The 26,561-nt window shown below is 35.5% G+C and overlaps 1 protein-coding gene across 2 annotated transcripts in view; it reads left to right on the top strand.

Annotated features, from left to right (window-relative positions):
- The window catches only part of Als2 (Amyotrophic lateral sclerosis 2), an 86,274-nt gene that overhangs the window by 14,274 nt on the left and 45,439 nt on the right, over positions 1–26,561 (top strand). For both annotated transcript variants that reach the window (XM_076457327.1, XM_076457328.1), the window contains exons 4-9: positions 781–893; positions 7,899–7,965; positions 16,165–16,336; positions 19,644–19,899; positions 22,508–22,673; positions 23,652–23,780. In XM_076457327.1, coding sequence (XP_076313442.1) covers positions 781–893; positions 7,899–7,965; positions 16,165–16,336; positions 19,644–19,899; positions 22,508–22,673; positions 23,652–23,780 — 903 coding nt within the window. The remainder of the gene's footprint in view (positions 1–780; positions 894–7,898; positions 7,966–16,164; positions 16,337–19,643; positions 19,900–22,507; positions 22,674–23,651; positions 23,781–26,561) is intronic.

The following is a 26,561-nucleotide window of genomic DNA, read 5'->3' on the forward strand; positions in this document are numbered from 1 at the left end:
AACGAGAGGCTAGAAGCTTGTGAACTTTTATTATCTGAGCCTTTGATTTTAAACCTTTGTATCTGAGTCAGTTATTGTACTTAATTTTATGCTTTTTTGCTTTTCTTTATCTCTCCAACTGAGTTTAACTGTGGAACATTGTACTATCAAATACTTTGGAGTTTGCTGTGAATCCAGTATATAGATCTAAATATTTAGCTTTGCTTACTAGTTGAACTGAAGAGAATAAGCCAGAACTGTTGTGTACAGATTAAAGTTTAGTCCTAGTTCCTTAAATGATTTTTCAGAAAATAGGTACTTAAAATAGGTTAACAACATATGCAGGTCTTTTAAAACAAAGTGCAAACACAAAGTTAATTATACAAATTAAGGGTGTAAAATATAAATTTAGTTTACTCACTTCAGTGTAATTGTTTGTAGAGATGTACATTTAGTCTATGTTTAGTAAAGACCCACACAATCTCATGATACAGCATATTAGATATCATGGGAAAATATTCCATGTGCTGCAGAACATTTAAACCTACAAATTCTGGCATTGAAGCTTAAAAGAGCATTTTAATTACAGATGATAGACAACTGGATCACTTTTAGAAGAGGTGAAGATAGAAAATCTCTTCTGAAAATGGATGAATTTTCAAGTTTTCATACTGTGTTTTAACCTGTTTGTTTTTTTAAATGGGTGTTTTACTGTGAAAATAGTAGTAATTATTATATTAGGAACCTACATTTTTCTTGATTATTAGATAAGGATAACCTGTTTTTTTAATATACATGTAGCTTCCTCATCATGAACTAGTATGGGATGTAGCCACTGGGAGTAAACACACACTTGTACTTGCTGATGTACGTGTTCCTAACGTTGCTCTCTATTTCTGTGGAGCACATGAAAGGTATGATGTTTTGTGTTTAAAAAGACTAATGTAGCATAATTGTGTTCGTAACATATCTAATTATTAATATATGGTGTACTGGCAAACTTTTAAACAATTTCTTCTTATCTAATTCTTAAGCTATTTTTGTTTTTTGGTTCATTTATTTTATTGACTTTTTATAACTCAAGTAATTCATTTTCTTTTGTCAAATTGTGTAAAAATTATGAAATGCTATATATTTTCAGAGATTATTACAGTGTTTTAAATTGTGTAATTTCTCATTTTTGTAATCATCTTTATGTTCTGACATTAAAATAGAAGAATCTTTTTTCAACCTAAAGTTACAGCATATTCTACAGCATACAACTATGAGTAAAACAATGGAAAATCTATCCAAGAACATTAATATTCTGTAACATACTTTACGATGTAACAAAAGTACCATCTGTGAGGGTTTGTCTGTATTGTACTTATTTACATTATAATAGTGCATAATAAGCACATGTTTATTAATTTTCTGAAGAAACTACTTTACAATGTAACAAAGCAGAGATCTGCCCAAGCTTATTGATACTGTGTAGAATACTTCATTACAGTGTAAAAAGTAGAAATGTACCCAAACCCTATCGAACATTTTGTAGAATACTACTTTACAATTTAACAGTTTAGCATCTCTGCAGTCTGCTATATGTATTAAAGTAATGTAGAATATACCCAATCATGTCACTCAAGTATGGTTTTATAGTAAAGGATTTGTATGGGAATATTAATATTATTTTGAAATAAACAAAATTTTTCCTTACTGGTAGGTAGAATATCAGTAGGTGTGTTTTTGTTTTTTGGTTTTGTTTAGTTGCAAGTGGAAACTATTTAAAATACCCAGTTGTATAAATTACAAGAGAATTGCAAAAGTATCTTAATTTAAAAAACAATTGTATTCATAAATTGCAAGTTAATTACAAATAAACCTTGTTATCAATGCACTGCATTTGATGAGAATTCAGTTTCAACTTTCACATGTTATTTCCCAGACCTTTCCCACTTCTTAGTTTATGATGATTATTTTTTGGCACATTTCATTAACTTTTGTCACTGGATAAGTCTCTTGTATTGAATAAAAGTTAGTTTAAATTTTAGTTTGCTAAGCCTAGTGGTACACTCAGCAATAGTTCTCTAAAGTAAAAATGCCAAAAAGGTATTTTCTATTGTCATTTGAGATTAAGTTTCAATGTTACATTACAAATGTGCAATGATCATGTAAGTCCACTTCTAGTGTTTCACTGGAGTTACTGTAATTGGCCCCTCGGTGTGGATTCCTGTTCGTGGTGAGGGGACCTCCCAGGGAAGGTTCTGTTCTTTCAGTTTACCTCCTCTGGGATCTAAACATCCACCCACGTGTTTGCCGTGCGTGGCGACCCGTGAAGGGGAGGAGAGGATCCTGGTGGTTGGGGGGTCCAACCCTAACACACCACTTTGGCCTTGAATTCCTGTAGACGGGCAGCCTTTGGGTGGCTCCCCTTGGGCTAGAGTCAACCAAGTACTAGTGTTGGAAGTTTTCAACGGGTGTTGTGGACATTGTGTTTGATGCTGGTGTTTGGGTATAGTGATCATGAAACCCTGGCATTGCTACAGTGTCCTTGCATGACATTGTAGTGCATCCCCTCATAGGGCTCCATGGTGGGTGGGGTCAGTGGGTACTGAAAATTTTCTATGGATCCTCCAACAAAAAATTTAAATAAAATAGTGAAAAAACAGTCAATATGTAAACGACCACATCTTGAAGACTCTGAGCAGCAATCTTCAACATCTGTAACACCTGTACCCCATTTTCTTATATTACTCTCTCTTTCAGAAAAACCTTTGGGGCAAATGTCCCCCTTTTTATTCAGAAGGGACTAGAGGGACTTGCTGGCTCTCCAAAGTCAGTAAAGAAGCTTCGATCTGGAGATATATTGGTTGAAACATCCACATCCCAACACAGTGAACTCCTCTTGAATTCAAAGGCAATTGGGGATGTAACCTATTGAGGTTACGCCTCATGCTACCTTGAATTCATCACGAGAAGTTATTGTTGAGAGGGACTTGAAGAACGTTCCCGAGTCAGAGATTCTCACTGGTCTCTCCACTCAAGGAGTTTCTGCAGTCTCAAAGATGGAATTACACTGTCGACAGATATCCTCGTTTTGACATTTACATCACCATGTGCACCTGTCACCATCAAGGCAGGTTATCTAATTTGCAGGGTATGGCTGTACATTCCAAACCCTCTTCAATGTTTCCAATGTCAGAGGTTGGCCACTCAAAGACGTCCTGTCGTGGTTCCCTGACATGTGCTCGTTGTGGGGGCAAGTACCACGATGCCTATGAGTGTCACATGGACCCACATTGTGCCAACTGCAATGGTTCCCACCCTTCCTACTTTCGTTCTTGCCCAAAATGGTTGGAGGAAAAAGAGGTGCAGCGTTTGAAAACGACCCATAACATTAGTTATCCTGAGGCTCGGAAATTGCTGTCCGCCACTCCATCTTGGACATATGCTGCTGCACTTCGTTCCACAACTACAGTGGGAGTGCAGACAGATCTCTCTGTACCTCCAAGAGAATCATTTTCAAAACAAATGAAAAGCCTTTTGACCTCCATGGTTAAAAAGGTTGATGAATCGACTTCTACACCCATCTCTGTTCCTCCCATACAGTCCAACAAACCTCAAGATCCACATTCTTCAGTTTCAAATACAGGCATTTCTTCTTATACATCCTTTTCTCCAACCCCACAATGCAAAACAATCATTCGTTCATGTCCTCAGTCACTGGAATCCCCTTCCAACAAAGACCTGCCCAATCGACCCAGGGCAGGATCCATGGAGGTCGATAGACCTCCACCGAATAAGGACAGTAAAAAAAAAAAAGACGTGGTTGTAAACAGAAGGGTTCTCCAGCCACTTTGCCTAACCGTCATTAAAAATGGTCACCTTGATACAATGGAACTGTCGAGGTTTACGCTCTAATCTGGATGATATCAAAACACTGATTGCTTCCTACCATCCTGTTTGTCTTTCCTTACAAGAAACATTTCTAAATCCTGTTGATACAGTCACAATTCGGCAGTTTTCTCTGTACAGAAATGACAGGCTGTGTGATGGACGAGTACATGGAGGGGTGGCACTATTGGTTGATCAGCATGTGCCCACCCTGTCTTTGTGACTCAACACACCCTTGGAGGCCATAGCCATCCATGTCTCCTTGGGTCATACCATTACTTTTTGTTCTTTCTACCTGTCCCCTGGAGAGACATATGATCAATCAGACCTTGATGCTCTCGTTGAACAGTTGCCGTCTCCATTTCTAATCCTGGGGGACTTTAATGGACATCATCCCCTCTGGGGAAGTGCTGTTATTGATAGGAGGGGTCATTCTGTAGAGCATATGCTCTCTGATCACAATCTTTTTTTTTTCAATACTGGTTCTTTCACTAATTTTCACGCACCTAGTCAGTCCTTTACTGCTATTGATCTCTCGGTTTGCTCCCTTCATTATTTTTCCATTTTTCGTGGAGGGTTGACAATAATCCACTAGGCAGTAATCATTTTCCGATACTTTTGAGAGAGACTGGCCATGGTTGATGCCACCCTACCCGCATGCCCTGGTGGAAGCTGGACCAGGCAGACTAGTCCACTTTCACTGCTCTCACAGAACTTGATCCTGCCATCGTGAATCAGCCATCAGTAGACGACTGTGTGGCAGCAGTAACTGGCTGTATTATACAAGCAGCTGCTTGGTGTATTCCTAAAACCTCAACCAGTTTTCCACGATATCCTCGTCCGTGGTGGAATCCTGCTTGCCACTTAGCACGGAAGGCTCAAAAACGGGCCTGGGATACTTTCCGTATATATCCCACACTTTCGAACTGCATCGCTTTCCAACGGGCCCGTGCACATGCTAGTTGGGTAAGACGTCAAAGCCAGAAGGAATCTTGGATTAAGTTCACAACTAGCATATCTTCTACCACCAGTTCCAAGGTCATATGGGACAGGATTCGAAAGGTCAGTGGACACTACACTTCTGTCCCCCTCTCCATCTTGCTCTCTGATGGCCAAGAGGTAGCTGATGTCCAGAGCATCGCCGATACTCTCGGTGAAAGCGTTTTGGCCATCAAGACTCAGGCAGAGCATTCACCTCTTTCCTTTCGAACTGACTGTCTTTTTGACTATAATTGTCCCTTTACACTGGTGAAACTGAAAATGGCTCTTCATCGGTCTGCCAGTACATCTGTTGGACCTGATGATGTACACTATGACATGCTGCGCTATCTATCTACTGCTTCTCTTGATATTCTTCTAATTGTTTTTAACCGGATCTGGCAGGAGAATGTTTTTCCTGATGCCTGGCCCCAGGCTATTATTTTACCTTTCTCTAAACCTGGGAAAGATCCCAAGATTCCTTCACACTACCGTCCAATTGCTTTGACGAGCTGTCTCTGTAAGACCTTAGAGAGGATGGTTAATGCTCGTCTTGTTTGGTTCCTTGAATCAAACAATCTCCTCTTGCCCACCCAGTGTGGGTTCCAATGACAGCATTCCACCACGGACCACCTAATTTGACTTGAAACATCAATCAGAGAAGCCTTTCTCAAACGCCAACATCTTGTTTCAATATTCTTTGACATTGAGAAGGCTTATGACACAACATGTAGGTATGGCATTTTGTGAGACCTCCATATATATGGGTTACATGGCCATTTATCTGTGTTTATTAAAAATTTTTTAATGGACAGGAGATTCCAAGTTCGTGTGGGTTTGACACTTTCCCATTCTTTTATACAGAAACTTGGGGTCCATCAGGGCTGTGTTTTGAGTGTCACACTTTTCAGTATAAAGATAAATGCCATCACTGAAGAACTCCCTCTCACTGTTGCAAACGGGCTCTATGTTGATGACTTTCACATCTTATGTCAGTTGTCGAACATGAGATATATTGAGCGGCAACTACAAACTGCCCTCAATCGTGTTATGAAGTGGACTATGGCAAATGGCTTTAATTTTTCTCTCTCTAAAACTGTTTGCATGCACTTTTGCTGCCAACGGGGTATCCACCCTGATCCTGAACTCCGTATCGGTGAAGTTTTGCTGCCAGTGGTCCCTGAGACCACATTCTTGAGGCTTATCTCTGACCGTAAGCTTGAAGCAGCTACGGGTCAAATGCACAAGAGCGCTCAATTAGTCTCAATCTCTCTAGTTCAATTTGACATTGTAAAATGGCCAGAACATTAAATAACTCGACACCAGGTCTGGAAAGGCCAACTTCAGGTGACTAACGCTGCTGTTTGAACTATCCGTTTGAACTACCTGTTAGTCGTCCTGGTGAGTTGTTATTACACTTTTGCTGCATGTCATTTAACACTTTTATTACTTTACATTTTAGTACTGGCCATTATGACATATAACCTGGAACCAGGACTGGAAAGACCAACTTCAGGTGACTGATGGTTGTTCTTGTACTTACCTATTAGTCTTCCTGGTGGGTTATGATCATTACCATTCTGTTACAGGAAGTCCTTTATAACTCTGTAGATTGGATGTCGCCATTGGTTTTACGCCATTTTATGTTTTGTTTATACCTTTGTTTCCTTTTACGAATTTTACTACATTTACTTTATTTTTACCTTTTTACAGGACATTTGGCTAATTTTTATTACGATTTTGCTTTATGTCTTTTAACACTTTTCTTATTTTACCTTTTAATAATGGCTGTTATGACAACATAACCCGGAACCAGGACTGGAAAGGCCAACTTCAGGTGACTGACGGTGGTTCTTGTACTTACCTGTTAGTCTTCCTGGTGGGTTATGATCATTACCATTTTGCTAGAGAAAGTCCTTTACAACTTCTCTTACTCTGCTTTCTCTCTTAACATTGTAGACTAGGTGTCAACATTGGTTTTATACTTTTTCTGTTTTTCAATGATGTTTTGTTTTACCTTCATTTCCTTTTATGTATTTTACATTTAATTTATTTTTACCTTTCTACTGGACGTTTGGCACAGATAGCCTAGCTGCTTTGTGCCATAAAACACTAAATCAATCAATCAATCAATCAATACTGTAATTAGTCTGTATTTGTAACAGGCTTACTCTCACTTTACATATTTAACTTGTCAATAAAGAAGACTACTTTGATGTCATTTCATGATCCCACTAAAATATAAGCAAGAGAGCAGTTCATCCCTTTTTGTTTTAGTTTACTGTCAGATGTACATGTCTTTTGCTGCATTTATTTACTATATTTATTAACATTGCTGAAATTTGAGATTTAACTATATTTATTCATTTGTAAAATTCTGTCAACTTAAATTATAGCATTATAGGCCTTACTAAAGCACATTAATGTGCTATATTCTGTTGAAATGCACTATGGCCACTTTGTTGTACTGACATATTGTATTGATACAAAACATTATGCTGTGTATGTTGTAATATGTTACATTACTAGTGTGTAGGAGCAGTGAATTCTGTAGTTTCATTTCGTCTTATATCACTGTATTTTTGATAGCTCATTAACCTGTTGACTGCCAAATATTTCAGCTGCTACAATACAACTCTAATGCTTCTTCATTTTGTAACTTTTTTGTGATGCCATTTTGGATCGAAAGTGAAACAATTTGTAAGTAGGTCAAATGCATGTATGGTGCTGACATCTCGCTTTGAAGTTAGGTATTATTGAGAACGAATTAACTTGTCCGTGGCACTGTGTTACCGATCGGCTTGGACGAGTTATCTCGTCTACGGCACTGAACAGGTTAAAGCCACCTCTATCCATTTTCTTTATCTTTTAGCAGTTCGTAAAATTTTTTCTGACATTAGGAGTTACACACATTGCTTTATCAAGCTCTGTGCTACAATGTACCACATCATGTGAAGAAGAAATTTTGTTTTTTATCTTCAAAAGATTTAACTTTTTTGGCTTTAAATATAGTAGGTAACGTCAGTGCTTGCAGTTGTCACTAACAGTTCTGTTGTTACGTTCAGAAGAGAAGACGGTGAAGATTGCTCTTGTTCAAAAGGGAAACCGAGTCATATATCAGTCCTGAGAAAGGTTGGTGTTCTTTAAAATATCTTATTGCAATTAATGAAAATTTTTTTACATTTCCCTGGTATGTTAAACAGACTGTATACAGAAATATTGATAATTTTTGTTCACGTGCATTAACGTAAAGCTGTTGTTGTTTTGTTCATTAATATACTCTTAGAAATAGCACAAATAGTGATAAATCAGCAATGTTTGTATTTCTGTGAAGAGTGGTGTTTTAATGATTTTCAGTATACTCTGTATTTTTCTTGAGTATTGGCATATATAACACTGAAAATAGTTATATGTTCATTTCTTTCATATTCTTTCAGCGAGTGGCAGTTGGAGAGTTACCAATCAATTTTTAACCTGTCTTTTTCCTTATAACAAATTTTAACTTGTATTATGAAGATCTTATTTATTTATATCTAGTGTATATCTTACTTAAGTATTAAATTATTATTTTTTTTAAATTAAATATCATACATATTTTATATTTGTTTGGTTCTGATTATTAAATTATTCACACCCACACACATACACGCTGAAAATAATCGGATAAAAACACACAGTCCACTTGGTTTTTGGTGAGACCAATGTTCAAGTGTTTAGTCAATAGACATATGAAATACCCTAAGTATAAGGTACTTAAGTTAAACAGATACAAGTGAATATCAAGTACCATTTGTTATCTATGAGATTATAATACTTTTGCTTCAACTTATTTTGTTTGCTTTTGTGTGTGTGTGGTGTGTGCACATTTTTTTTTTAAAACATGCTTTAAGCTTAAACTTGAATGCTGCACATAAATGTACTAAAATGTGTGGCGTTAAGGAAAGTTTATATGTTACTTTAAGTTTCTAGTAATAATTTATTAGACATATTTATGAAATTTGTTTCCGGTGAATAAGTACTTTTTGCTCACATTTTTCAAAAATAAACCTTTACAGTGAAAGTTAAGCTGTACATCTAATGATATAAATTTCAAATTTTGTTCATACACAAATCAAGAATAAAGGAAAAGAAATTTACAATGATGATATGGTTTACTCAGATAGAGAGAAGTTGTTTTATTGGTTGTGCTAAGTTAATCATGATAGTAACAGAGAAATGAAATTAAAACAAACCTAAATGAATAGTTGAATAACAAGCTAAAACCAAAAATGGAAATAGGTACATATATAAGTGTGAGATAAAAAACGTGCCCCGGTGTGGATGCCTATATATGGTGAAGGGACCTTCCAGAGAAGGTTCTGTCTTTTCTACTTATTTGATATTGTTGTACATCCTCTGGTAGGACTTTATAGTAGGTGTGGTCAGTGGGCACTGAATCTCTCTTCCTTTCATTATGGATCTTTCAAATCCTAATAAAAATAATATAAAAATGGATCATAGGTGAATGACCACATCTCCAATATTCTGGATAGTAGTCTTCAACTTCTACACCTGTACCTCATTTTCTCATACCATTTTCTTTGTCAGAGAAACTATTAGCACAAATGTCTCCCTTTTTATTCAGAAGGGATTAGAGAGTCTTGGCTCTCCTATGTCAGTCAGAAGCTATGTTCTTGGGACACAGAGAACTCCTCTGGAATCTAAAGTTTATTGGGGATATACCCATTGAGTTGCTCCCCATGCTACTTTCAGTGTGAAGAACATTCCCGAGTCAGAGATCCTCATTGGTTTCTTCACTAAAGAGTTTCTGCAGTGAGGCATGTCTCCACTCACAAAGATGGAATGTGCCGCATATCAGTGTTTTAATTTTAATGTTTACATCACCACATCAACCAGCTGCTGTCATGGCTGGTTATTTAAACTGTTAAGTAAGGCTGTATATTCCCAACCTTCTCACATGTTTTCAGTGTAAGCAGTTTGTCATTCCAAGGCATCATGTTGTCATTCTTTGACATGTGCTCATTGTGATGGCAAAAGCAATGACACCTTCAAGTGTGAACTGGACTCTCACTGTGTTAATTGTAGTGGCTCTTGCCATTCTTACTTTCATTCCTGCTCTTGGTGGGTGGAGGAGGAAGAGGTACAGCATTTGAAAATGGTTAAAAAGATTTTGTACTCTGAGGCTTGGAAGTTATTATCCCCAATACCATCGTGGACATATACTGATTGCTGTACTATGTTCCACTGCTACTGTGCAAATGTAAACAGATCTTTTTGTGCTTTCAACAGAGTCCTTCTCAAGTAATATGAGGAGTCTTTTGTCTTCTGTGGATAAGTCTCTGTCTATATCATTCCTTCCAGTGACTGCTTAGGTCCACTTGTTTTGGCCCAGTCTTCTGGCATCTGCTGAAGTCCACCTTCTGTAGTACCGAGATGTAGAACAATTATTCATTCATGCCCTTTGTTGCTGGAATCTCTGTCTACTGATGGAGACCTGCCCACTTGACCTAGGGCAGAATCTATGGAGGTTCACGGACCTTTAATGAAGACAAATGGCATGGTCATAAACAAAAGGGTTCTCCATCCAGTTCTCTTCCACCTAAATAAAAACGACCACTTTCACACAGTGGAACTATTAAGGTTTCCATTCTAATCTGGATGATATTAGGGCCTTGATTGTTTCCTATCATCCTATTTGTCATCCCTTACATGAAACATTTCTTAAACCTGCTGATACAATCATCTTTTGGCAGTTTTATTTATACCAGAATGATAGGCTATGTGATGGATGAGTGAATTGAGGGGTGGCACTGCTGGTTGATCAGCATGTGCACATGCTGTCTTTGCAGCTTGATACAACCTTGGATGCTATTACAATCTGTGTTTCCTGGGGTTGCAATATCATTGCTTTCTCATCCTGTATCCTGGAGAGACTTATGATCAGTCAAACTTGATAATGTCTTTATTAATTACTATCATCCTTTGTAATTCTGGGAGACTTTAATGGACACAGTCCTCTGGGGTGGTGCTAATATTGTTGGGGAAGGGTCATTTTGTAGGGTGTATGATCTCAGATCACAACCTTTCTTTCTTCAGTGCTAGTTCTTATACTTATTTTCATGCACCTAGTCAATCTTTTACTGTCATTGAACTCTCTATCTGCTCCCCTCCACATTTGTGTAGCTTTTCTAGGTGTGTAGGACTGGAAAGGCCAACTTCAGGTGACTAACACTACTGTTTGAACTACCCGTTAGTCATCCTGATGAATTATAATAATTAAAATTTTGTTAGAAGTCTTTTAAAACTTGTATTACTTTACTTTCTGAAAATGGTCATGATGTCAAATAACTTGAAACCAGGATTGGAATGGCCAACTTGAGATGACTAAAGCTGATTTTTGAACTTCCCTGTTAGTCATCCTGGTGAGTTATGATAATTACAATTATGCTACCAAAAGTCCTTTACAACATGTATTACATTAGTTTTTCTCTTACTTCTGTAAACTAGATGTAAAAATTGAATTTATGCTAGTTATGTTTTTAATTCAAAAATTAAACTTTGTTTTGTTTTACCTTAATTTCTGTTTGAATTTTAACTTTTTACTGGATGTTTTGGTGCAGATAGCCTAGTTGCTTTGCACCATAAAACACCAAACCAACCAACCATTTTAGGAGGGTTGACAGTGGCCCAGGGGATAGCAGTCATTTTCCTGTCATTTCAATTTGTTGTGGTCAATGCCATCTGCCGTGCATTCTTCTGTAGAAGTTAGGCCAAGACCACTGGCAAGTTTTCACCACTGTCTCAGAACTTCATCCTGCTATCAATAGATGACTGTGATAGCAGTGACTGTATTGTCCAGGCAGCTGATCATTCTAGTCCTAAAATTGCAACACATCTTCCATGGTATCTTTGTTCCTGGTAAAGTTCTGCCTGCCAATAGGCATTGGGAGTTTCAAAAATAAGCCTAGGGTACCTCTTGTAGGTATTTCACTCTTTTGAACCACATTGTTTTTCAGCATCAAAGACAAAAGTAATCTTGGATTAAGTTTACAACTAGCATTTCTTTCACTACCAGTTCCAAAATCTTATGGATCAAATTTAGAAGGTCAATGGGAAAGAATACTTCCCATCCCCTTTTATCTTGCTCTTCAATAGCTGGGAAGTTGCTGATGTCCAGAGTATTGCAGATACTCTTGATGAGAACATTTCTTGTACATCTAGTACTTCTGTTTCTTCCCCACCTTTTTACCATAAAATGTCAAAGAAAGTGATTGCCTTTTTTCTTTTGGACAAATTATCTCTGTGACTATAATTGCCCCTTTACACTGTTGGAATTCAAATTTACTCTTCATTGGTCTGGCAGTACATCAGTTGGACCTGATAATGTTCACTATGACATGCTGCACCATCTTTCTACTGCCTCTCTTGCTATTCTTCTGGCTGCGTTTAACTGGATCTGGCAGGAGAATGTTTTTCCTGATACTTTGTGCCAAGCTATTGTCTTCCCTTTCTATAAGCTTGGGAAAGGTTCTACAATTCCTTCCAACTATTATCCATTTGCTTTAACTGGTTGTCTCTTTACAGTTTTTGAGAGAGTGTTTAATGCTTGTCTTGTTTAGTTTCTAGAATCACATAACCTCCTCTTGTCCACCCATTGTGGGTGTTATCAATAGCACTCTACCATGGACCACCCAATTTGACTTGAAACACTGATCAGGGAAGCCTTCCTCAAGAGGGAACATCTTATTTCCATGTTCTTTGACCTTGAGAAGACTTACAATAGTACGTGAAGGTACAGCATTTTGCCTGTGGGGTATGTGACCATTTACCCATTTTCATCCAAAACTTTTTACTAGACAGGCAAATTCCACACTCTTGAGTATCAAGATCAATACTATCACCACACAACTTTCTCCCACTTTTGCAAACTGGTTCTTTGACATCTTGTGATGGTTGTTAAACATGATGTTTCTTGAGCTGCTGCTTCAGACTACCTTCAGTTGCTTCTTGAATTAAACCATGAGAAATTATTTTACATTTTCTTTTTCCAAAACTGTTTGCATGCACATCTGCTACCAACAGGGTATGCATCCTAATCCTGAGCTCTGTCTTGGTGATGCTCTTCCCCTGGCCCCTGAGGCAAAGTTCTTGGGGCTTATCTTTGACCATAAGCTAACTTTCATTCATCACATCAAGCAGCTATGTGTCAAGTGTATGAGGGCATTGAACATTTCTCCAGTACAGAGTTTATACACTGAATTCCAGTGGAATTCTTCTGTTCCACTTTATATGGATGGTTCAAAATCAGGTGACTGTGGGATCTGCCATGGTTTGTTGCGACTCGGTGGTTGCTCACAAGATCCCCTCTACAGTTTGTGTTCACTACTGAGTTGTATGCCATTTTTATTGCCCTGGATTAAGTAGAATCTATGCAGTACACTGATTATCTTATTTATACTAGCTCTCTTAGCTTGCTACTGGCCCTGGAATTGCTTAGCATTAGTTCTTACCTTGTTCTTAACGATATTCAAAAACAGCTGGTACATTTTTCTTTAACTTCTATTCTATCCAGTTTTTCTGGATACCTAGCCATGTCATCATCTGTGGGAATGTTTTTGCAGACACCACAGTTAAATGTGTCTACTCTGGTGCCATCAAAGCCTTGCCTATCCTGTATATGGACTATGTTTTTGTGCTGAAGGCTTAGCTTTGTGCAAGTTGGCAGCTGATTAGGAATGAGCAACACTGTAACAAGCTTTTCCAGATCAAACTTTCTGTTGTTCTGTTGTCTTGTTTCTATAAAGATCAAAGGCAGTAAGTTGTCCTAACAAGGCTAAGCATTGGTCACAGATTTTTAATTCATCATTTACTTTTATATGGGACTGATCCACCAATGTGTGGCCTTTGTGACATTGAAGTCACAGTTGCCCACATTTTAATTTTGTGCCATCATTATGACCACAAGTGCCGGCACTGTTTTAGACATTTTTTCTACTGGTTGACCCCTGATGTTGGACAGTGTCATTGGTGATGGTGACACTTGTCCACATTGCTTGTGTTTTTAACTTTTTATGAGGCATTGGGCTTTTTAATTTCATTTAACTCTTTTTTTCTGAATTTTGGATATTGTTTCATTTTAACTCTAATTATTTATACAATTGTCCAGCATGGTCAGGTGGGTTAAGGCATTTGACTTGTAATCTGAGGGTTGTGGGTTCGAATCCCATTGCACCAAACATGCTCACCCTTTCAGCTGTAGGGGCATTATAAGGTGACAGTCATTCCCATGTAGAATATACCCAATCATGTCACTCAAATATGGTTTTATATTAAAGGATTTGTTGATAAAAGAGTACTTTTACATTTTTACTGGTTGTTTGGTGCATATAGTCTGATTACTTTACACTAATAAATGTCAAACAACAGAATTATAAAAACAGGAATTTATGTAAATATTGTAAAAAATGTTAAGAGTTTATTATAAAATGTGTATTTCAACCTTTCTATGCAACACAAAATGTTATATAACAATTTCTGCTTGAAATACTATGCAGTAGCTCGGCAGTAAGTCATTGAGCTTGTAATGCTGGAAGTTAAGTTTTTGGTACTTGTTGTGTACAGAGTACAGACAGCCCATTGTGTAACTTTATGCTTTACAGCAAACAAACAAACTGAAAAACTGCTAAAGTTCTACAGTTAATAAGTAGTCTTAATTATGAATAACAGCCAAACCACAAAAAGTTTCTATGATTGTCCTGCCCTATATTATAGGTAACTGTTGAGGAACCAGGTTCACCTGTTTACTACTATTTATACAGACTTTTAATGATGTGAAAAAGCACAGATTAAGGTTGTGTGTAGTTATTCTCTGAAGTTAGATTTATTAAAACTAGTGTAATATTTTTAGCAAATTCTTTTCATATCTGATTGAAATATTAAACAGCACAAAAATGCAATATTTAATAATAAAAATGTTTATAGTGGATAAAGTTAAATGAATGAAAATGAGAAATCATACAAGCATCCTAGAGCTGCTCTCATTTCTTTTTAATATATTTAAATTATAGCTAATATTTTTCTTTGTTACTTTTGTTTCCATGTTTTTTTATATTTGGTATGCCATTTTATGTTCTGATGAAGCTAGGAAAACAGTGATGAAGCACAGTGATTTTTATTGTAACACATTTTTATTTTATTTTATTTCAAAAACTTTTAATATTTTTTAATGCTTTTTATGACCAAATTCTTGGTAACATTTGCAGTGGTAACTTACAGAGCATTACAGCTATAACCTTGACAAACTTTATGGTGATATTATAAAAATCAAAGTAAAATTTTAACTCTCATATGAAATTGCAGTTAGGCCAAAGAAATTTACTATTAAAAAAGTATGACTAATGTTACACTCTGGTAATGTGGAGATTTGTTTAATATCTAGAATATTTTCCAAGTTTAATGTTTTTGAAAGTTTCAGCATTATTAAGTTGTGAAACTTAATATATTTAACAAAACACATCTACTTTTTAGTGGTGGCTTTTGTCAGCTGCCTTATGTATTTAATGTGTTGTGCAAATGTAATTAGAATACTTTACTAAAGTTAAAAGTTAAACTGCATAGCTTCTGTAAGGTGGGATATTAGTAAAATTTCCTTAAATTTTAAATTTATACTTATCTCATTGTTTCTTTTTTTCATTAGTGAATTAAATGTCTTGCTGAAGACACTTAGAACTTTCAGTTAATTAAAGCTGATGCTTTGTAATGGGAATTGCCTGAGTATTCAACAGCTAAATAATTTCTTGTTTAATAATGGGTGAATCAAATATATGAATTGAATTGTACAGTAAGAAAACATCAAGACATATGGAACCAAGCAAACAAAATGGGGTGCTAAACTAATAAGAAAAACAAAAAAATCAAACCCACCAAAAAAAAAAGCCTTTTTTTGAAGCAAATGCATATTTTGTCTTTTTCTTTTGTGTATATTTTAGTTAATGATTCATTTGATGGGGTCAGTGGTTTGGTTTTGATGTTTGTTAATTATTTTTTATGAAACTAATAGTTCTTTCATGTTTGTTCTCATGTGATAGATATCTACTTGCATGACATATTGTGTTATGTTTATTGTTTGTCATTGAGTTTTACCAGTTTCAAATGATACATTGAGATTCACATTTTATTTTTAGTATCTTAAACAGCTTATTGACTCTAATTCATAAGCAATAATGAGTAACATGAGTATTGTAAATGTTTTGAAGTTCCTGCTTTAAATATAAGATCACTTTGTGAATAAAAGACTTCTCAAAATACTGTATGTATTCTCATGTTTTCCAGACTGGTCTGGTGACTAGCGTATTTGCTGGGGGACCATATTCTGGTTGTATAGTAGACGAACAAGGAGTTGGTGAAATTACTGTTTTACATGAGTTTGCTGCATCTGAGAGGAAGTATCTTCATCAATTACAGAAAATTATTCATAATGTCCTTATACCCATCATAAAAAATGGTAATTCTAGCACTAACTTAAATAAAAGAAAGATTGTTATATAAAACTGGTAAGATAATATGGGTTTCTTTGTGGCATTTTATCCAGATTAGGGAAGTTTTTAAAAGACTTGATGGTAACTTTTGACACGTGTTTTTGAAACCAGACCAGGTATATACAATGAACGTATGAAAAATATTGGTATATATGGATGTTATATTTTTAAGATAATTTAGAGAAGGGAAATGGATTTTAATCCATTATGTTAATTTAAAACAAAATGTCAGTTTTTTTGCTCTAGCCTCCATCAGGCAAGACTAAATAGAAATTCAGAATTTACTTAGAATATGACTTTTTGATTAGACATTTTTAGTGAGATTCTGGGTCTGATTAACATATTAATAATGTATAGTTTTTAGTACAATATTTTACCTTCACTCACAGAATAGTGTTTTTGCAACATGTACTGCCCTCTATATGAGTGAATGTTCTCTCATCACTAGCCTTAATACTCCCACTTACCCTTGCATGTTTTCACAAGAGGCAGCTGTGTCATAGCATGCAACTGAGTTTGTAACAATTTTCCACCAATAGGAATGCAACATAACTCAACCTAACTGACTTCCTCTGTACAGCATAACCCATCTTCTCAACTGACATTCATGGTGTTACAATTTGTTTTTTGCTTTATAGGATTTTCAATCAGTTCCTTGTTTGTTACACATGTTCTGAAATTCTAGTTGGTGCCTGTTAGCATTGTGTCTTTTACTGCAGTACATAATTCTTTGGAGTTTCTTGTTTGAACTTTTTTTTCTTCCATCCTCAGTTAAAATGATTTCTGAGTTTTCCATTACAACTACTACTAGTTAATTGTGCTTTGACTACAGTGGCTTTTGGTCCACAAATCTTGGCTGAGATGTTAATCTTAATTTTCCAGGAGTTTGTCAATCTTGGCTGAGATGTTAATCTTAATTTTCCAGGAGTTTGTCACCTTTATGCAAGTTTTTGATTTGCCTGAGAATTATCTTCTCATACCTTGTTCAGTAATACCTAAACAAGAGTATGAAGATTTTGACAGACTGTTTCCTCCTCTTTCCTATCCTGCATAGTCATGTTTAGCTCCTGTAGAAGTACCTAGGCTTCCTCTTCCTTTCCTGTAATTACTGAACTAAGCATGCTATGTTTTGCTTTTGTCCTTCATTTCCTTTTATGTGCAACACCTTCAAATCAGTATCTTGCGGATATTGGTGTTCGTTCCAATTGTTTTTTGGACCAATTCTTTCAGGGATCATTGTCTTGACCTCCCCATAACATGGAAGTCAATGCTATGGCTTATCAAAGGAAATGCAGACCTATGTGAGATTTGGATCCTAGTACTTTGTTACTGTTTTCCCAACATCACTTTTTCCTCACCCAAATTGTTATGCTAACCTTACTTTGTCCTCAACCTCTTCCTAAAAACAACCTGTTCTTGTGTCTTGTCCTCCTCCTTCCTCTCCTTTACCAGTACCTGCTATATGGGTCTCCTAGGTTAGCTGCTTGTTCATTCACTGACAGCTTTGGTATCCCCTTTCTTTTCTTAATCTGCTCTTATTGACACCACCTTTTCCCCTCTTTGTCCACCCTCCTCAGATAACCTCTCCAAGATGTGCTATATCCTTCCATTCCAGTGCTCTGACTCTTGTCCAGCCTCTTGCAGTATGGCCCATACTTTACCGATGGTTGCTTTCTTGATTTTCCATACTGTTCATCTTTTCTCCAGCCACTTTACCGGCATTAGTAGTATGTTACTGCCATTGTTATTCTCATCATGAGTTTCCTGTATCTTGTCTTGCTCTCCTGCATGTGCCTTCTTTACTTGACTATTTGACAAGGGCCTTTGGCTTCTAGTATCCACCATTACTGGTCAGGCATTTTTCATTTCACAAGAGTTGGCAGTGTCTTCATTTTTCAACTTACTGTGTGCTTCTTCTGCTTTTGCCTTCTGTCATGACCTACTGTTTTCCCTAGTTGTTGACCTCCTTATACTTCTGCCATTAGCTCTTTATATCACTTCTTTACATGTAATCTATCCTTTAATACTTTTTTCTTCCCCCTTGGCACATGGATGTTGATGTTCAGATTTATTCTCTCTTGATGCCATCCTTTACTGGATTGGTCTTTTCTGCCCCAAACATTGGTTGCACATGAGGGTAATTATGCCTTCACTACCATTTCCCACTCTTCCATTTATTGCTTTTATCATCATTCTGATCTGTTTTTCCTCATGTCCCATCTGGGCTTCCTGCTGTAATGTGGTTTGTACTGACTTTTTCCACGGTTCCTATTTATTTATTTGTTGGAATTCTTTTTACTATGATATTTATCCTATTATTCATATGGGTTGGATTTGTCTGTTACAAATCTCCTCTTGTCAAAATTGTTACTTTACTATGTCCCTTGCTGCCAATTTTTATCATTCTTTTGAAGGATATGGTTATTCTGGCATGTAGACCATTTCTCAGACCTGTATTTCAAGTTCATTTCATCATCTAGTTGTTTTCTGCTTAACATACCACAGTCTACTTTCTGTTGCCACCTTGAGCTCTGTGGATTGTTTAAGAGTAGGAAGATGCTTTTTTCCTGCTTTTCTAACTTATAGGGACTTTTCTTGCACATACAGATGTTGCTCAGTGGCAAACATTGCCTGACTGGCTAGGTATACTTGTGCTTAAACCCACACTGCACAACCATTCAGGTCAATAATAAGTCCAAAGAACATGTTAACACGTTGTCTCCCAAGCCTGTTTTGCTGATACTTTCCAGGGTCCCAATGGTCATTTTACTATTACGTTTTTCAGAAAGAGTGTATATGTAGCCATTGTGTTCCAGCCAATAAGTGGCCCTTTAAAAAGAAAATAAATAGTGATCCACCAGTGGGTTGTTTGGGAGCCACCATGTTAAATCGTAATGTATTTTGCCAATAAATATAATGTTTTGATTTGAAGGCAAATAAAAGCAATAATTTCGTCAAAGCATTAGAAATAATATTGCAAGGAATAAAATGAAAAGAATGATTTAGAAACTTTAGTGGTGATTATGTGTAAGTTTAAGAAAAAGAACCATTATGAAACATTTTCAGTGATTTTATCTATGTTTAATGTTTGAGAAAAAGAATGAAAGGAAAGTAAACATTATGAAACATAAATATTGATTTCAGGAAAACTAAGACACTGTCTTTCAGTCGCTTTGTATTTTTCTGTTTATGAGTTTTATGTCTATTTAAAGGATTGTGATCTGTTCATACATAAAGTAATGGAACCAACAATATTTAAACAATTTTTCTTAGATACATTCAAACAAGAGTTGGCAGCAGTCTATATGAAACCTGTTCAGAACGTAGTTGCTCGAATTGCAGATCTAGTAGACATTGTTGCCATGAATTCTTATGATCTGACTCTAATTGCTCAAGGCCGTAATGATCTTGACAGTCTTTACATGCTAGACAGTGAAGAGGAATGGCTAGACCTCCACTGGGCATTCTTTCAAGTTTTGTGTGATGTTGTAGCCGTAAAGGCTATACCATCTAGTGCTAAATGCATCAGGTAATGCAATTGTTTTTAATATATAGCAAATCGCAAAGTGTAAGTGTGACATTACAGTTTGTTTTTAAATTTTTCATATTTTCCTGTTACAGAACATTGAAGTTTCAGTATGGCAATATGCTTACTATGTTAAGAAGGAAATGGTAAAAAAATGTAGTTTCGAACACAGTAATACTTTTTACTTTTCTAAACTGAACTTGTTTTCTCCAATTAACATTTCTTAATTTATTTCTTCCATAAAAATCCAGCTACATTTTTTTACTGTAAAATGTTTGATATTATAAGTGAATTAGTTATGGAATACTTAAAACCTAACCCTCCTTGCACAGCAAGATATTTTTATTCGGTAAATGATTTTTGTCTAAAATGTGAAATTGTGTAGAAGCTTCATTTAATTGTACTAGAAAACTATTTGGAAATGTTTAGTGTCTTAAAAAGTATGAGTTATACTTTAAAACATGTGAAATGTCTCCTTTTTCGAATTGGACTATTAGTTTATTTTGCAGGATGGGGAGCTGTTCCCAATCTAAAAGAAGACAAAATTAGCCAAAAAAGTATAGATAAACTTAACAGTAGTCCTTTCTCATTCATAAATTACTTAATTTATGATAAAACAACAATAAATGTCTATATAATGAACACAAAAATAAGTATGTTGTATTACTCAGTGAGTCTAAAATAAGGGAGAGGTGAATGTTAATGCTGCTAATAGTAAAGGTTTTTGAGAGTGCATTCTATTGTGCAAATAGTTCGGATTTAAGATTTTTAAAGGGGTCTACTTGGTTGTGAAATCTTATAGAAATTCGGATTGCATGTGTGTGTGTGTGTGTGTGTGTTCTCAGTTTTGCCCCTAAGAGAAGACATTCACCTTTGGAGAGCACTTGTGTTATAGGGTTTTCATTCATTTAATCAAGACTTCTTAAACCTATGTATTTTTCTAACATCATGTATATATGTGTATATTAATGTTTTTTTTTAGTTAATAATAAATAAGTCTAAAAAAGTCTTGTATGTGTAAAATGAAGTTTAGGTTTTGGTTTCTGCTAGGCATCAGAAAAAACTTGTTACAGTACATCATAAGTCTTGGATTAAGTTGAATCATAATTTACAGGGCATACAGGGAATTCTCTCAAGCAATGAATGTATTAAAAATTTAGCTACTTGCTATTCTATACCAAAATTGTCAACTTTAAGACAAAATTTAATGCTAGTTTGATTAAGACAAGCAAAGTCAGTTTGGTCAGCATTTACAGAAACTGGTTATTCATGATACAGGTCAGACTGAAAATTGCACTGTTAGTATATAGCTTAGAACTCTGTTCACGTTTTATGGTTTTCTGGACCTTCATATTATCTGTTGTTGAACACCATGTACCACTTCTTGTTTTGTAGGCCATGCTATCTTTGACAGTGTATTTTTACTCTCTAACAACTTGGAAACACTGTGATAGCTATGTTGCTATAAAGTACCATGATTTGTATCTCCATTTATTTTATATTCCATAACATTAATCATATGATTTTTAAGTTCTTTTAAAATACTTGCAAGCCTTAGTTGATGTAATGGTGCAGAACCCATTTGTATCTAGGCTTAAGTAAATTTGAAAAGGAGCATTTTGGGCAGTTTAATTTGTTTGTTCATGCTAAACTCATTTGAGAGTTTAAGAATTAGTTTATATCTTCAAAACAGGTTAAATATATGTAAAAAAAATTCTTATCACTATATATATATCACATGTGTCTTAACTACTGTAAGGTTTGATTCTTGTCAAGTCCACTTTGGTCAGTTCAGTTGCTTTAAAATTCAGTTGAAAAGTCAAATTATTTTTTTGTTAAACACTATCAGTGTATAATTCACTTATTTTCTCTCTCTCTCTCTTTTTTTTTCTATTACAACAGTGTTGGTGTATAATTCACTACAATGTTGTTGAATATCCTGAACTTCTAATACTCATTTGCTTTTTCATATTTAGGCCTACTTCAAAATAATTTTCTGCTTTTTGTCAAAGTCTATACAAGCATGTGCAATTGCTTTAGAACACCTTGTGATGAGATAAATTCTCCTAAAATGTCAGAAAACTTAATACCAACTTTAGGCTGTTCAATTGTGTGATAGTTTATATTTTTTAACCTTTCTCTGACTAAAACACTCGCTCAGCTTTACTTTTGACTGTCTTCTTGCACTCTGGTCTTTCATCTGGTTGCTGCTTTCTTTATCTCATTGAAGCATTCTACAAATCTCTGTAGCGTCGACATCAATAACTTACAAACATAACTTTCAACAATTATCTGCTATTAATGTTCTTATATAAAAAAAACAACTAAACAGTCACGAAATATTAACTTGCAAAATAAAATAATTAATACTGCTTTCTCTAAACAGTTTTTATAATTACTGTGGTGTAAATTAAATTATCTAATGGTTGTGGGAGATGAGCATCTAGAAAATCATAGGAATTTGTAAATGAATTTCAGCAATAATATTTTTTAAAATAACTTGTACTTGCCAATTTCACTATATGAAGAAAAATTAGTATTCTCAAATGATTAGTTAAACTTTAGTAACTTTAAAATACTTTTCAGACAGCTGTTCAGTTTTTTATTTCAGCTTCTCACCAAACCTTTTGAAAACATCTGCTAAAGACATAATAGGAGAAATGACATGGGATGAAAGGTCAACAATAGACATAGTATTTCAACTCATATCTTTACCACTACGAAGAGTGAAAGATTACATTCGACTTTTCACCAGACTGACAGCCATATCTCCCAAAGTGAGCCATCATTTGGAATTATTTCAGTGTAAATAGTACACATTAACATTGTATTCTTTTTTATGTTTATGCACTTTGGTATATCTGTTAGAAAAAATAAGGTTTTAACTGTAAATATTGGACTTTTCTTTTAATAAAGTCTGCATAAAAGATAACTTTTTCAAACTTTAAGACAGACAAATGTAGAGGATACAGTGGTACTGTGTATTAATTGTTCAGTATTAATCATCTAATGAAAACAAAATTGAAGCATAATGCATAGGAAAAAAAAAAAGATTACTTATATCTAAAGTGCTGATTACAGTTTTGTGATAATCTATTATGAAAATAGTAATTTTTTTTATGAGTTAAGAGTCTATAGTATCAAATTCCCATCTGATGTACACAAAAGTATATCTCAAATACCATATATATCAGGTAAAACCTTAGATAATTTATTTCTAAAAATGTAATTTGAAAATATTTTATGATCATCTGTGAAAGTTTAAAAGAATTGACTGTATTAGGCTGTCTCTTGTTGTGTCAGTACATCTATTTTAAGGCTTACAAGAATATATTTCTGTCAAATATTTTTTGGAACATGTGTTTCTTTTTGCAGTCTTAATCAGTTGATAAATTATGTTATATATCCAAGAATATATTTCTGTCAAATATGTTTGGAACATGTGTTTCTTTTTTGCAGTCTTAATCAGTTGATAAATTATGTTATATACTCATACACAGTTCAAAATTGTTTAGATTTGGTTAAGTTTTTGTAATGTGTTTTTAGAGTGATACAGAAAGTCAGCTGGGGTTTAAATGTAGTGAGTTGCACACCAGAAATACAATTAAATGAGTATTATAGACAGGCATGAATAGGCTAAAAGCAACCTCACATAAAAATAATTTAAAACATTAGTTTGTGTGCATTAGTGCTATTTTGATTAAGATTTTACATTACATATCCAGTTATCTATACATTAACTTGTATTTTAATAGTACTTGTACGGAAAAGATATTCAGCACACAGTTCAAAAATGGAAACAGCTGTCAGAATATGTGGATCGAAACATGAAACAAGCAGAAGAGACCAAGACATTTTGGGATAATGCTCCTCAGAAACTTGTGGTGAGCTATACATTTATCCTTGTTAGTGTAAAGCACTAGTAACTGAACACACACGAGTTATATATTCTAAGATTGGCCAATTTATATTATAAGTTGGTTAAGATGTATTGGTGATTGCGAGATAGATGACATTCACAATCTGTGGCATTTGGTTCGTAAAGCAACGTCAACACACACTTTCTGATATCTTGTAATGTGAGAATACAATGATTTTGCTGTAGTTATCAGCATGAACTGTTGTGTATGCTTATAGCAGTTGAATCTGTAAGATAGTTAACAGGTACAGTGAGTATTAAAAGCTAGTTTTATAACATTACTGTTGAAGCAAATGGTTTCTGAGTGTTATTTGTTTTTATTTTCTCAAATTGTCTGTTTGGTGCTTTATCTAAAAGACAGCCCAACAGCGTGAGAGCATTCACAAAGAAATGTTGTGCTTTTATTATTAAAATTAGAAAAAGTTAAACATTATAAGAAAATAAATAATGGTAATTGCATTTTTTCTAGTTTCTGTACAAGCAGATAAGCATTTTTATTTTAAGTGCATAGAAAACTAGTAACAACAAATATTTTAAACAGTGACAATACAGTAATTCACATTGCTACAACGTAATTTATTTATTAAAGATGTAATTAAATCATTAGCCCACTATTTAGGAAGGGATATATGCAATATTAATCATTCATTTGGTGATGGCACAGCTAATGAGCACACAGCACGGCATTTGTTTAGGGGACTTTGCTCTGATGACACAAGCCTTGTAAATGAACCTTGAGGCCATTCTCAGACAACCATTAATGAAGAAGAATTGAAGGCCTTAGTTGAATCAGACACCCACTAAACCATGAGAGAAGTTGCCATCAAACTTGTTCATAATTCAACAGCTTCCCATTATGTTGAAGAAATTAGCAAGGTGAAAAAGCTTGATAAATGGATACCTCACAAATTGATTGGAAACCATTCAACAAGACAAGTTTGAAATTTGTTCTTCACTCCTTACTTGCAATAAAAATGATCCTTGTCTCCATAGAATTGTCCCTGTGATGAAAAATGGATTCTTTACAACAGTCAACAATGATGAGGAAATTGACTGTGAATAAGCACCAGAACCAGCTCTTCAACCTAAGAAGCTTATGGTCAGTGTTTTGTGTGGTAATCAGCAGGTGTGTCCATTATTTGTTCTTAAACCCAGAAGAAACAATTGTAGCAGAGAAATATTGGTGTAAATTTGGAATTATACTTCAAAAGTTGTCACAAAGACATCCTCCAATTGTCAATCACAGTGGACTTGCACTGCTTCATGGCAATGCTTGACTTTGTCTTGTGTTACTGCCCAAGAACTAAAAGAACATCAATATGAAATTTCATATACCATATTCATCAGATCTTTCTCCTACAGATTATCATTTTATAAACATTTAGACATTTTTTAAAGGACAAATAATGTTTGCAGACCAAAGGTCAATTAAGTGTCTTCAAAGATTCCATTTCGTTTAGGGATGACCAGTTTTTTAAAAGTGGCATTTATAAAATTGCAACTTGTCAGAAGTGTATTGAATTTAAAGGGTCTTATTTTGATTAACTAAATTAAACAACAGAAAAGATGTACTTGTTTCACATTTTACTTTAAAAAATCTGACTTTTCATATACAACAGCCTGATATTTCTGATAATATACTCTTCAAAAAAAAGAAATGCAAAAGGCAAAATTTGAGACAAATTGTTAACAAGTTTATTCCGGGTAGTTCTGTATGATGTGTGAAACTTTGCACATTCACTGCTGAACATCCAAAGTCTGCAAAGGCGAAGTCCACGCTCGCTAGTTGACGTTTAACATCATTCAACGTCAATAATGAGTATGCCCCCCGTGAGCATCAATAACTGCTTGGCATCTCCTGCCCATGGAAGCGATGAGATGACAAATCACATCCTCTGGAATGGCTGTCCACTCAGCCTGCAAAGCTGCTGCAAGCTGAGGTAGAGTCTGCAGTTGAGGTTGTCGCCGTTGCAGACGTCGGTCCAACTCGTCCCAAAGATGTTTGATGGGGTTTAAATCTGGTGATCTGGAGGGCCAGGGAAGAACATTGATGTTGTGGTGTCTCAAGAAGACAGTTGTGAGTCGGGCTGTGTGAGGACGGGCATTGTCATGTTGAAAAATGTCGTTGACGTTCACCATGATGGGTTGCACATGGGGCCTAAGAATCTCATCAACGGTTGTGTACAGTCTGATCAGAAATCCTACGCAGCCCTGGTATGGTTGAGGCAGTAGACGTCACAGTGGTGGTTATATCCGAAGGTGATGTAACCGGATGTAGCGATCTTGTGTGGGCATGGTCAAACGAGGTCTGCCAGATCGTGGACGGTCACGAGTTGATCCATGTTGTTGGTGACGATTCCATAGCCTTGTGATGGTGCTTGGGTGGACATTCACAGCTCTGACAACATCTGATCGAGATTCGCCTGCTTCCAAGCGACCAATGGTGTTGTTGCGTTGTGCTTCAGTCAGTCTTGGCGTAACTGTGTTGCATGTCGGTGGCTTAACACTGAGCTATGGAAACCGAGAACCTGTCACTTTTATAGGGATTTTGCACATGTTGCACTTGCAGAACATGCAGATCTCTCAAACAAAGTTATTAGACACGAATGTGTTTTGGCGAAAAATCCGTTGTTTTCCTCCGTTTTCAAAGTGCACAACTTTTATTGTCATTTTGGTCTGACAATCAGTGCCTTAACACGTGTAACATTACATACTCTGAGCTTGTAACGTTATTACATATATGTCT

Source organism: Tachypleus tridentatus, chromosome 9, assembly GCF_004210375.1.
Source record: "Tachypleus tridentatus isolate NWPU-2018 chromosome 9, ASM421037v1, whole genome shotgun sequence".
Classification (NCBI taxonomy): domain Eukaryota; kingdom Metazoa; phylum Arthropoda; class Merostomata; order Xiphosura; family Limulidae; genus Tachypleus; species Tachypleus tridentatus.